At 45.6% G+C, this 12,841-nt stretch overlaps 1 protein-coding gene across 12 annotated transcripts in view; it reads right to left on the bottom strand.

The window, feature by feature from the left end:
* Positions 1-12,841, bottom strand: part of AFF1 (ALF transcription elongation factor 1) — a 207,255-nt gene that overhangs the window by 14,705 nt on the left and 179,709 nt on the right. For all 12 annotated transcript variants that reach the window (XM_012538307.3, XM_033413353.2, XM_033413358.2 and 9 more), the window contains 5 exons: positions 11,734-12,672; positions 2,404-2,507; positions 1,506-1,746; positions 711-802; positions 475-535 (listed from right to left, as the gene is read on the bottom strand). In XM_012538307.3, the coding sequence (XP_012393761.1) occupies positions 475-535; positions 711-802; positions 1,506-1,746; positions 2,404-2,507; positions 11,734-12,672 (1,437 nt within the window). The remainder of the gene's footprint in view (positions 1-474; positions 536-710; positions 803-1,505; positions 1,747-2,403; positions 2,508-11,733; positions 12,673-12,841) is intronic.

The following is a 12,841-nucleotide window of genomic DNA, read 5'->3' on the forward strand; positions in this document are numbered from 1 at the left end:
TTAGCCTCTAACAGTAAACAGGGCGTTAAGATAATTTTGGAATGCAAACAGGTTACCTCACTTTTTGAAATGTTTTGGGGTGACCACAAATTGACCAGCTTTCAATAAGCCAGAGTTGTTTTTCACATCCAAAGAATTGATTCAGTGGGACAAGGAAGCCCTCATGTATATTAAATAAAACACTACCAGGTAGATCAACTTTCATTCATTTAGATATAAAACGTGAAACTAGTACTTTGTCTCTCTGCCCATGATCAGACGGAATCAGTGAAGTCAAAACAGTGTCACTTCCCTAGGAACTGAACCACTCAGCCCTCGCTCATTCCGACCCTGCTTACACTGCGGCCAATGTCAGGCCCCCCGCAGCCCTACCCCCCCCACCCCGCCCCCAAGTCACAGTTAGTGATTTGGAACCAGATGGCAAGTGTTTGAACGGAAAACATTCCACCAAAGGGAGAAAGAGCCCAGACTGACCATTAATTCTGCTTTGTCCTTCAACCTTCTGGCCTCCTTCATGTGAAAATCTGCTTGTTGTCTGAAAGAGAAGAAAAGACCAGGGGTGGGTCACAGGAACCTAAAAGTATTGGACTGGGGCAAGATGACTTAAGACAACTGGAGGGGGACGAGGATGGGAGGAGAGGCAGGGCAAAGAGGAGGCAGGGGGAGGGGGAGGGAGGGGGAGGGGGAAGCAGCAGCATCCAGAGCCTTACTTGTCCAACTTCACGTGAGGCTTCCCTGGCTTGGAGTTACCATTTGGCAAAGAAGGCACTGGAAAACGATTTGCAGTATCTCCAGAAGATCCCTTAAAAAAGATCATCATACTGATCACCCTGTAACATTTCAGACATTGGCCTAACTGTACCGTCTCTCTAAATTAGCCCAAAATAGTTCAAAAGCAAGGAACTCAAATGCTGCACGCTCTAGCTTGGTCAAGCACTTTCTCAGCTAGATTCAACTGAAACTGTAGATTTGGATTGTATCGGGGACACAGAAAAGCCATAAGACAAGAATGCCCAAGAGAACAGATTATCAACAAAGCCAAATTTAACATTTTCTCTTAAGCAATACATACACACACACACTCACCTACCCCAGGTTAACAGGAAGGAAGGAATCTGTATTCAAGAAAGTGGATACTTGTTCCTCCATTATCACTAATAATGGAAGTATTTGAGATCAAACATCCAAACCAAGAACTAACCAGGGTTATCATGTTTTACTGCCAAACACCTGATAGAAAATTAACACAAAAATCTATTCTGGTTTTCTCACCTCTGAACCACTTTAAGAAGAATAAACTGCCGCCTAAATTATCAGGTAATATGAACTATCTTTTACTCTCCCTCTGAAAAGTAGAGCGTTAAGCACAAATAACTCATTACTGCTTTACTAAAAGTGACGAATAGCTCTGAAATACCATCGTAGAAAACTTATCTTATTTGGGCATTTAAAGTAAAGACACACCAACATATTCCCTTTTGTACATTACTGCCTCCCCTCCTTACTTTGTGTTCTGTAGAGCTTCCAGGGCCCTTCCCCTCTACTTTTCTGTGCTTGGAAACAGAAGAGTCTCTGTGGTTGCCCTTGCTACTACTGGCACTTTTGGGAGGGTTCTGGCCACTGGGGTCTGCTTCCTGCCTTGACCTCTTTTGTGCAGGCTTGGCTGGCTTCTGGGAGGACGAGGATGACACAAGTGAAGGGGGAAGCATTTCCTTCTTTGAGGGCTCAGAGGAGGGCCTGGGCGTTCTGGAATGAAACATCATGCAAAACTAAGTTAAGGCAAAACATGAACCGTATAACTTAGTTGTTGAGTTATAAGGACAAAATGGCTGTTGACACAAAAGATAAAGATATCACAGAGCCATGAAATCCATTTTTGTAGAAAGGCCGAATTTCAGAGCCCTTTTTTTCTGATGCCTTTGAAAACTACAGTCCTACCTGTGAGTAATAAATGAAGTTGTATAATTTGTCACTAAGCTTGCGGAGTCTGCCAATGGTCTTACCTTTACCCAAGCAAGTCACTCTGCAGTAGCTGCTGCCCAACCTGCACCTTGTCTCTGACAAGCAGGCAGGCCCAGCTGCCACCTCCTCTCTGCCCCCTTCACATCTGACCCCTTCTCTCTCTCTCTTTCAAATCTCTGTTGGTTCCTACATGGTGACACGACTCACTTGTTTTTGCCAAGTCTTTTTGTGCTTTTGATAAATCTAAGTTTGCTGCCAAATGAACCGTTAATTCCTCTAAGGTCCTTGTGAAGGAAAACAAACAGAACTTAGCATATCGTCAAAATGAGCCCGACGAGTTCACTATTCTCTCGTTCTACTGCAGAAGAAAAGTGTTTTGCCGTGTTGCCATCCAGGAAGATTCGATCACCTTCGCAGCCTGTTCCTAAACTCTATACTCACTTTGATTTAGAAGATTCTTTGTGGGAGGATGAGGGTGATGACTGCGATTTGACTTCTTTCTCCAGCCTGATTTTCTTGCTATCGTGGTCTCTTTCTGCTTCACCCTATTATTGTAGTATAACAGCAAATTATTACAAACATAATTGTACAGACAAAATAGAAAAAAATATGCAGTAAGGTCAATGAGAGCAATCAGACTTTTGGAAACTTGTAAACACACACAGAAACCTTATAAGTATCTACACTGTGTATGGGAGGGGGTGGTGGTGGTGAGGGCAGCAGACCATCTAGATTTGATGTGATTTGTACTGAGATGGATTTGTACATGAGGAAGGACTAAGGAAAGAACCAGGTTTTTCTCTACTCAAGAAGAAAACAGATTCGTTTTCCCATGACAACATGTATATCAAATTTACAGAAAGTCCAAAATGCAGGCTCCTTCCCCCTGGTCTGTGCTCACGTAATGGCCCTGTGGGAAGGAAGCTTTCTAGCAAGGACAGTGAAGCGATGGGTGGGAGTCCTTCAATCGACTCAGGTGCTTTAGAATTAAACTCCTCAACTGTCAGCTCACGGGGAGAGAAATCTGGGACACCACCAGCCAATCTAGGACAATCCCTAAAAAACCCGAAATCCTCTCTTAGAGCCTTAAAGGGAAAAACAACATTCTTCAAATGATCTCATTGTGGGAGGCCCCGGTTTTCACCACAGTCTCTCCCTCGTTCTCTGAATTTCTCCAAGAAAAATGAACAAATTAAGATGTGTAGGCTCAAGCTCTGCCCAGGCGCTAATCAGCGGCCTGGCCCTGCTCAAAAGGAGGGAAATAGCAAAGACATGCCCTTCCCTCCCCCGGCATTCTGCAAGCAAGCATGCCTGGGTGTGCGCCTCCATCCAGCCTTTCATAACTTCGCAGAAAACATCTCCCTCTTGTTTCAAAATGGACCATTGAAGATGGCTTATAAAGATACTTCCCTTTCATCTCTCGGTGTTTGCACAGGTGAGAACATTAAGAAGAAGGGAAAATATGGGTGGAGAAAAGAAATCCAAGGGAAGGCTGGTACTATGGTACCACTGGAAGCCGATTCCGCTCTGTCCAGCACACTCCATCCCAGAGCTGCACAGCACTTGGACACGGCTAGTCCACAGCGACAAGTGAAGTCAGGGACTTTGTCCAAAAAAGGAGAATGTAATCATTCTTCTACTGATGAAATACTGAAGTGGTAATTTTAGACACATTGGATTAAATTATTTATCACTGTTTTTTTTTCCTTTTTATATTCTTAACGTGGCTACTAGAAAATTTTAAGTTATGTATGTGGGTCACATTATATTTCTACTGGACAGAACTGTTTTACACACTTTTCTAGAGGTGATCTGCAAAATGGACCTTGAACTTCCAATGAGCTGATGCAAAGAAAGAATTATTAAATGTACAGGTTAGGTAAGATAAAAACAAATCAGTTGCTCAGAAACATAACCATTCATTACAGAAGACCAGGGAAAAAGGGTCTTGAGGGACTTAATAAGAAGAGAACACATGATGTTAATAAGCATATCCCACAGGCACGGCTGAAACAGTAAATTTCACACGGCTGTTTCTCACGTGGCAGGCAGTGCAGGCCGGCAGCACAAGCCTGGAGCACAGTTCAGGACAGATGAAAGGTCCTGGCACAGGCCAGGAGAGGCCTGTTGCAGCTCTGCCCAGCATGTAACTCACCCTCCATTCAACAATTCATAATGAACTCAATGTTGGCAGAGAAGAAAGAATAAACCAGAAGTGACTGGTTAAAATAGAACCCTACTACTAAGGGGTATCCCCTCATCACTACACCCACTGTGGCCAAGAGGCTCTGCTACCAATGGCCCCAGTGAATTCTCTCGAGTTTTAGATTAAAAGCCACACAGCTGGCACAGCAAGCATTACAAGAGGGTGGGAAATTTATCTTTTGAAAAAGTCACAGAATTTGCTAAAATACCCAGGCAGATAATTAACTTGCACATGAAGTAGTTAGTAATACATACTTTTTTAAATGGAAGGCATTTCCAGGCAGTTAACGACATGTGGGATAAGTCCCCAAGACAAAGCTAAGCATAAACGGTCCACAAGGTTACTTTCTAAAGAAAATACCAAACCCCAGAGGTGGAATGAGAGTTAATTTTTGTTTGTATATCTTCATGCTGCTTAGGACATGCTAGTTATAACTAGAAACCAAAGTGGCAGGCCTTATAAACCACACATGAAAATAAGATTCATAGTGAGTCAATCCTCATAAACTGGTTTTAACTCGGGCTTGTGCCAATCAGTGACTCAAGAGAACAGCCCAAAACCAACAATCACCAAAGACTAACTTCAATGCTAGCTTTAACAACTATGTTGGCACTTTCTGGAATAATACACTTTATGTTGACATGTAGCAACTTAGAAGCTGGTAATATTCTGTCAGCTGGTAGAATGTAAGCCGTTAAACCAATTAAGCAAAATCCCCTTCTGTTGACTGTGCTTGCTTTGACCCGAATTCACGCCTGTGGGCCGGGGTCAGTATTTTTGTAGTTGGAACCCTCTTGTCTTCTGTAGGAAGAGTCCCGGGGGCATCCCCAGAGCAGGCACTCCGTGAGCATTCGTCAGCTGGCCCAGGAGCAGACCTGCACTACAACCCTAAGTGGGTGGATTTAGCAAAGCGCCATTAGAGAGGGAGTCATCTGATCCTGGGTGGCAGGAAACACACACTTGAATTCCAAGACTGGAAAACAGAAGGCAAGGAGTTCTTGAGATGTTTCTGGGTCAAGAAGCCATTTGAAAGTGAGGTGAGGGCTTCCCTGGTGGCGCAGTGGTTGAGAGTCCGCCTGCCGATGCAGGGGACGCGGGTTCGTGCCCCGGTCCGGGAGGATCCCACATGCCGCGGAGCGGCTGGGCCCGGGAGCCATGGCCGCTGGGCCTGCGCGTCCGGAGCCTGTGCTCCGCAATGGGAGAGGCCGCAACGGTGAGAGGCCCGCGTACCGCAAAAAAAAAAAAAAGAAAGTGAGGTGAGAGTGACGTACTCTCTTCAGAAGGAAAAAGGAGTCTCCTTTGCTCAGTGGCTTATCCACAGATCAACTCCCATTTCAGGGACCCCTGTCTAAGGTCTGGGTCTTGGACACTCCCTTTTTCCAGAAGGACAATGTCTTGACGGTGCCCGCATCTCCAACAGGAGGAGCCTGCTGGCCGATGACTGTTCCTGACTGACTTGTTTACTTTTCTTAACCTGCTGGGTCAGGCAGCCTCAGATTATCTGCCAAATGCAGCTCCACCTACAGAGTGGAGCAAAAGGGCAAGAATGAACACCATAAAAGGAAGATCTGGGACTGTGCTAGGCCAAGCCGGTTTCTGAAGAGAAGGCCTCCAGGGCAGCCTGCTGCCTGCCTCAGCACCTGACTCACCAACTAGGTGCCGCGGATAACAGGGGGCAGTGAAAGTGGCTTTTTTAGAACTAACACTTGTTTGGGGCCATAGTTTCTAACAGGCAGAAAGGTAGTCGACTCAGAGCTTAGCCATGATGGGGAGAGATGACGAGCATCTGGAAGGGAAACTGAAGTGTGGCGGGCACTAGGGTGGCAGGAGTGGGGACAATGGAGGGGTTGAGCCAGGGATGATATTGTAACAGCCCGTCAGTACACTGATCTGGAAGTACGACCTCAGGCCTTTCTCCAAGAATGCCACCAACGCCTCCCAACCTGCACCCACCCCCTAACAGGCACTTGCACACACACCCTGCTCCTCCGGCCCCACCCCACTAAAAGCAAGAAAGGTGTGAAAGAGGGGCTTCCCTGGTGGTCGAGTGGTAAAGAATCTGCCTTCCAATGCAGGGGATGTGGGTTCAATCCCTGGTCAGGGAACAAAGATTCCACATGCTGCAGAGCAACTAAGCCCGCACGCCACAACTACTGAGCTCGTGGACCTCAAGGACAGAAACTTCGTGCCGCAAACAGCAGAGCCCACGCGCCCTGGAGCTTGCGCACCACAACTAGAGAAGAGAAAACCCGCACGCCACAACTAGAGAGAAGCCCGCACACCACAATGACAGATCCTGCATTCCTCAACGAAGATCCCGCGTGCCACAACTAAGACCCAATGCAGCCAAAAATAAATAAATACATAAATAATAAATATTAAAAAAAAACAAAAAAGATGCGAAAGAGAGCAAAGGAGCCAAGATCCACTAGACTGGGAGGGGTCAGCATACTGAGCTCCAGACCTGCTTTTGCTAAGCAGCCAAGTGATGTGAAGGCCTTTCTGGATCCCATCTAAAGAAGGTAGCAGCTGAACAAGAGACACATGCGGGCTCAGCACTCCAATTCTAAATTCTATCCTCCTCTCCCACAGGGAAGCAAATACGCTTGGTAGCACATGGAGCATAGCAAAAGTGGAGAAGCAGCCTTTGGGGAAGTTCAGGTACTTTTCTGGGATTTGCCTCTGCAGGAGGTTCAATAAGACGATGCCACAGCAGGTAAGTCCAAGCTGACCCCATGAATGAGGCAGGTTATATTCACTGGGGAAAGTACCACAGAAAAGCAAAGGGAATCCACTCTTTTCCTTCTGTTTGGTGAGGGAATACACAGGCATTAGACTGGCCCTAAAACAGCTCTTCATATGATGCTTTTAGGGTAACTAACAGGCATGAAGAAATTAGATGTAAGTGGCTTTAGGAAATTATAGGGATGACTTTTCAAACCCTTGATTTTGAAGGATAATAACTGGGAATGTTGATCTGGAGAAACAACCCAAGAGAAAACAGTCAGATCTTGGGAAGGTCTGAACTAACCATCAAGCAATAAAAATGCACATTTTCCCACCAGATCCCATAACTTCCCTCCCCACTCCTCAAAACACACATAAACGATGGCACTGAAATGTTTGTCCAAAAGTGTCCAAGCTTCTTGGTCCATAAAGCAGTTATTTATAAAAAGGGAAAGACCTGAATGAATGTAACCTCCCAGTTCTGTTATTTGTCTAAACGACTGTTGAGACAGTCTAACATTTTATTTGAAAGACATCTATAAGGTGACTGAATGAAATGAGGTTATCTAAGAAAGCACCGAGAGCAATGCTTAGCTCTATGCATGTTTGGTGTGCTTTTAGAATCTTCTCATTTGCACTGCCCTGATTGTATATTATCTTGTGCTTCTCAGCTTCAACTTTTCTTCCAAGTCTGGAAAACATAAAGCTTAAAAATTATATAAAAGAAAATACAAGTTCTATTTTAAATTCTAAACTGTAATCAGGTTGAAGAAATTCTGTAGTTTATGTAAGGAGTACCATGTGAGTTAATGTCTATTTACCCTCACAATTTTCTCTTTTTTCTCATGAATTGTCCCCAACCCACTCCTTTAAAGTAGAAGAAAAAAAGAAAAAGGGGAAAAAAAAAATATAGGTACATTTCTATAGGTGCCACATTTGATGGCTTCATCACAGCTATCAATAACTATTAACTTTTTTTTTTCAGGCTTAAAAATATGTTTTTTAATATATAAGGAGAGATTTGGGGGGAATATTTAATCTTCATAATGGAATCCTTTTTTTTTAACATCTTTATTGGAGTATAATTGCTTTACAATGGTGTGTTAGTTTCTGCTTTATAACAAAGTGAATCAGCTATACATATACACATGTCCCCGTATCTCTTCCCTCTTGCATCTCCCTCCCACCCTCCCTATCCCACCCCTCTAGGTGGTCACAAAGCACCAAGCTGATCTCCCTGTGCTATGCGGCTGCTTCCCACTAGCTATCTATTTTACATTTGGTAGTGTATATATGTCCATGCCACTCTGTCACTTCGTCCTAGCTTACCCTTCCCCCTCCCCATGTCCCTGTGTTCTCTAACTCTTTATGATCATTTTCTCACACTTTTGAGTCTAAAATGGCTTTAAGGGTTTGTTAACCCTCTGAAAATATTTGTTAAATTTTGTGCCAAGAGAGGGATGAAACTTTAAATAAATCCCACTAATGCCAAGGAGCAGGAACATTATTCAACGGCTCTCACTATATTCTCGTGGAGTTTTTTCTAGTGTTCACACTCAATATGAAGGAAATGAACAAGTCTTCACTATCCAAATTTGGGGGAAAGCACCTAAGCTTAAAGAGAGACCTGGGCTGCCCACAGAGCTGCCCCGCTTGTCCAAGGGTGGTGGCCAAAGGTACCCTGAGCAAGTAGAGTCAGGGTCCTGACAGGAAAGGGGGAGCCTGCCCCTCACAGAGAGAACCTGAGGTTATGATGTTCAGTATTAATACCACCACCTGGAATCCAGCAGGAAGCAAAACCAATGACACACAGTTCTCTGATCATGAAAGAGCTATACTGTTGGCTGATGTTTATATTTATCTGAAAGCTCCTAAGTAATGTTTCTAACCAGTGACATACTTCAGGCCAGGAATTCCTGGTTGTCTAGATCCATGATGTCTAAATGCACCACACTGAAGAGATTTCTTGGTCCAAAACACTAGCTTTATACAATCCTGGCCTGGTAATAAGGTTCTGCTCCAGAGCCTTAGGCATTAGGATCACCCGAGGAGTTAGAAAATAACAATGGGAGTGTGGGGCTGGGGGGTGGCACACATCCTGCCACCAGTACTGAGGGTTCCCCAGGGGACCGGAATGTGCAGCCAGGGTTTGGAACCACTGGTTCAGCCCCTGATCCTGTCAGTCCCACAGCAGGGAGGCAGGCTGTTCCCAGAGCCAGATCTCTCAGCTGCCTGCCAGAGCTTTAAGGCAAGCATGGACTTGCCTAAGATGAGGCAGTCATTATTTCTCCATCCTTTGAACAGAAAGATAAATAAGCTGCCCTAGGAGAGCTCAGCCAAGGGCTGGAAAAATGGCTTTCAGAGGGCACAGTTCATATACTCAACAGGGACAGCTGAATTTCCCTTTCTGGAGTTGCAAGCAGAGCTTCTAGATTTGCATTGGAGGATGGACTGGTCTGACAACTGTCTGGGGAGCCTCCAATTTCCAACATTTACCCCCAGTTAGTAAGTGTTTTTAGAAGCTAATACTTCTCCCCTCTCCCCACTCCAGCTGATGCAGAAGGTCAGCAGTGGAGACTAGATAGTATTAGGGTAGCTGGGGGACAGGTGACAAAAGATTTCCCAGGAGGAGGTAAAAGAGTGTATTTTTGCTATTGATTCTACGTATAAAATAGGTAACTAATGAGAACCTACTGTATAGCTCAGGGAACTCTACTCAGTGCTCTGTGGTGACCTAAATGGGAAGTAAATCCAAAAAAGAGAGGATATTTGTATACATAGAGCTGATTCACTTTGCTGTACAGTAGAAATTAACACAACATTGTAAAGCAACTAAACTCCAATAAAAATTAATTTTAAAAAGATGATGTGATATGCACATATGTACAAAATAAAATAAAATAAAACACACATCATGAAAAAAAAGTATATTTGTGAAGATTTCTCGGGTATATTAGATGCAGGCACCTTTTCCTAGCCTGGCCCATCACAATTTTCTCCATAAAGTTTTACACCTCTTACAGGCACACATTGTTTTAAAAGTTATCAAGGACTTCCCTGGTGGTGCAGTGGTTAAGAATCCGCCTGCCAATGCAGGAGACACGGGTTCAATCCCTGGTCCGGGAAGATCCCACTTGCCGCGGAGCAACTAAGCCCATGCGCCACAACTACTGAAGCCTGCACACTTACAGCCCATGCTCCACAACAAGAGAAACCACCGCAATGAGAAGCCAGTGCACCGCAACGAAGAGTAGACCCTGCTCGGTGCAACTAGAGAAAACCCACGCGCAGCAATGAAGACCCAATGCAGCCAAAAATAAATAAATAAATAAATAAATAAATAAATAAATAAATAAATAAAAACAAAAAAAAAACGGCTTCCCTGGTGGCGCAGTGGTTGAGAGTCCGCCTGCCGATGCAGGGGACACGGGTTCGTGCCCCGGTCTGGGAAGATCCCACATGCCGTGGAGCGGCTGTGCCCATGAGCCATGGTCGCTGAGCCTGCGCGTCCAGAGCCTGTGCTCCGCAATGGGAGAGGCCACACAGTGAGAAGCCCGCGTACCGCAAACAAACAAACAAAAAAACTAAACTAAAAGTTATCAGGAACCAGAATACACACTCTTGTAGCTGAAACAGCACTGCCAATTGGCACTTGATCCCACCCCACTGGACTTGCCCGCTGCAATTATGGTGGCAATACACACCCTCACGTCTCATTCGACAAGGCGCTCCAGAAACTGTCGCCCTTTACTATTTGGTAGAGTCACATTATATTTTTAACCTAGTGGAGTAATCAGTCAAATCAGACACGACAGCAGTCTTCATGATCTTTTTGTCCTTGTTATTCTTAGCTCAACTTCCACAACTGAGTAAGAGTTTTTTATGTATTTATAAGACTGTTTATATTCCTTCTCAGCAGGCAAGAGTTGGCCCTTCTTGTGCCTTTCACTCTGAATCCTGGGTAGGTTGGCTTGGGAATGCCACTCGGGGGAAAATTCACTAATCTTTCACCATCAAGAAGCAGCAAAAAATATATATATCAAGAGCTCAATAATTCAGAATAAAGATCGAAAGGAGACTGTTCAAAATAGTGTATATGTCCAAGTAACAAGGGTCTTAAATAATGCAGGGATTATTATTATTATTATTATTTTACTATGTTCATTCCTTAAGTGAAGCTTCCAAATACCATAATAAATGACAGATTTTAATACTTCACAATGTACCATAACAGCCTATATCACCCAAAAGGATGCCCTAACCATCTCTATAATAGCTCTAAACCTTTCTTTCATAATGCTCTGCTCATTAGTAAAAGTCATTAACAGGAGTCACAAATTCTAAATCTGGTGGTTTCAAATTAATGAGGTGTTAGGTGGCCATGAGTTAAAACATGGATATAATATCAGTAGCAAAATGATCAAACTACAGGAGTAAAATTTAGTATATAGCACTCCTGTCAGTAATTCAGAATTCACATTTCAGTTCATGTAAGGTTTTAATTTCTAGGGCAAAACCTAATGAGCCAGGTGGTAAATACCAATATTATCACAATAGATAAAAACATACCCTTAATGCTATATTATTCTAAAGCAAGATATCCTTTTCAATGACTGCCTCATCTTTTTTTCAAACTAGCAAGACTTAAAGCAATCTGGCATTTATCAACACTTATCTGCAGTGAAAGACTAACTCTGGTATAGTCGCAAAGGCAACATGGAATCCAGATTTCCAGCCTCTTCTAAGACGATTCAGGGTTAAAATCAAGGGCCAAAGACAGCCCCAAGCCCGCAGCAGGTATGTTGCACACCGTACGGGAAGGTCAGCCCCCCACTCACCTTTCTCTTTTTGGCCAACTTGCTTGAGTTTTCTGAGCTTCTCTTCTCAGAATCTGCCTTCTTCGCTGCCAAGGGCTGTTTGTCTTCCGGTTTCTTGGGGCGGCTGCCCTTCCCAGGAGGCTGGGGTATCCGAGAGAGGAGGTCCAGGGTAATCTTCACCATCAAGCTTTGCGGGAGCGGAGTGTCCCTGAGCGGGGAGAGCAGCTTGGTGTCTCTCAAAGGCACCAGGGGTTTGTCCTTGCGGCGGTCCTCCTGGACAACCACTGCCAGTCGGCAGCCACTAGTCCTGGCACCGCCACTGCGGGCAGGGCCCTGGCTCTGGGTCAGGGGGACGAGGGCAAAGTGCTCGGGGCTCCTGTCCTCCGCCGCGTCCTTCGGAGGTGCCTTCGGGGGGGCCGGGGGGTCGCTCCTGTGCTTCTTCCGTTCGCTGGGGGTGGGCGCCACTGGCTTGGGCTCACGGCTCTCTGCGGCACGGGGCCGCCCTTTCGTCTTCACCTTGGGCTTGTCTTTGGAAGGCTGGTCTTTGGAGGCTTGGGGAGGAAGTCCGGGCTCGCTCTCCACCAGCAGACTGGCGCGCGCATCTGCATGCGCATCCGCATGCCCCGGGGCGGAGGCCTTGACGGGCTTCTTGGGTTGTTTGGATCCCACGGTTTGCCTCTGTGGGGGCTCCTGTTGGGCAGGGGACTTTTGACAGCTCCTCTTGCCCGCATGGGGGCCTTCAGAAGGCACCCGGGGAGCTTTGCTGGAGCTTTTGGGGGGAGGCTCTTTGGACTCCGAGCGCTCGTGACCTCCGGTGGCGCCGTCGCCACCCTTGCCTTTACTGTCCGGGTGCCGGGCCGGGGGCACGGCGCTGCCCGGGGCCTCGGCGGGCGGCGCAGGCTGGCTGACTTTGGTCAGCCAGTTGTCCAGCTGCCATTTGTTTGTTGTCGGAGGTTCGGGCTACAAACAAGGAAAAAGAAGATAGGGTTAACTGACCAATAATGATACTCTTCTGGGTTAGTCACCCAATCCTACAGGACTGGCCGGGAGATGCAATCACTCCAAACCTAAGAATTCAGGTTCTTTTGACCCCCCTCTAATTATAGGTCAAATTCTATAACAATTAACT

This window comes from Orcinus orca, chromosome 4 (genome assembly GCF_937001465.1).
Source record: "Orcinus orca chromosome 4, mOrcOrc1.1, whole genome shotgun sequence".
NCBI lineage: Eukaryota > Metazoa > Chordata > Mammalia > Artiodactyla > Delphinidae > Orcinus > Orcinus orca.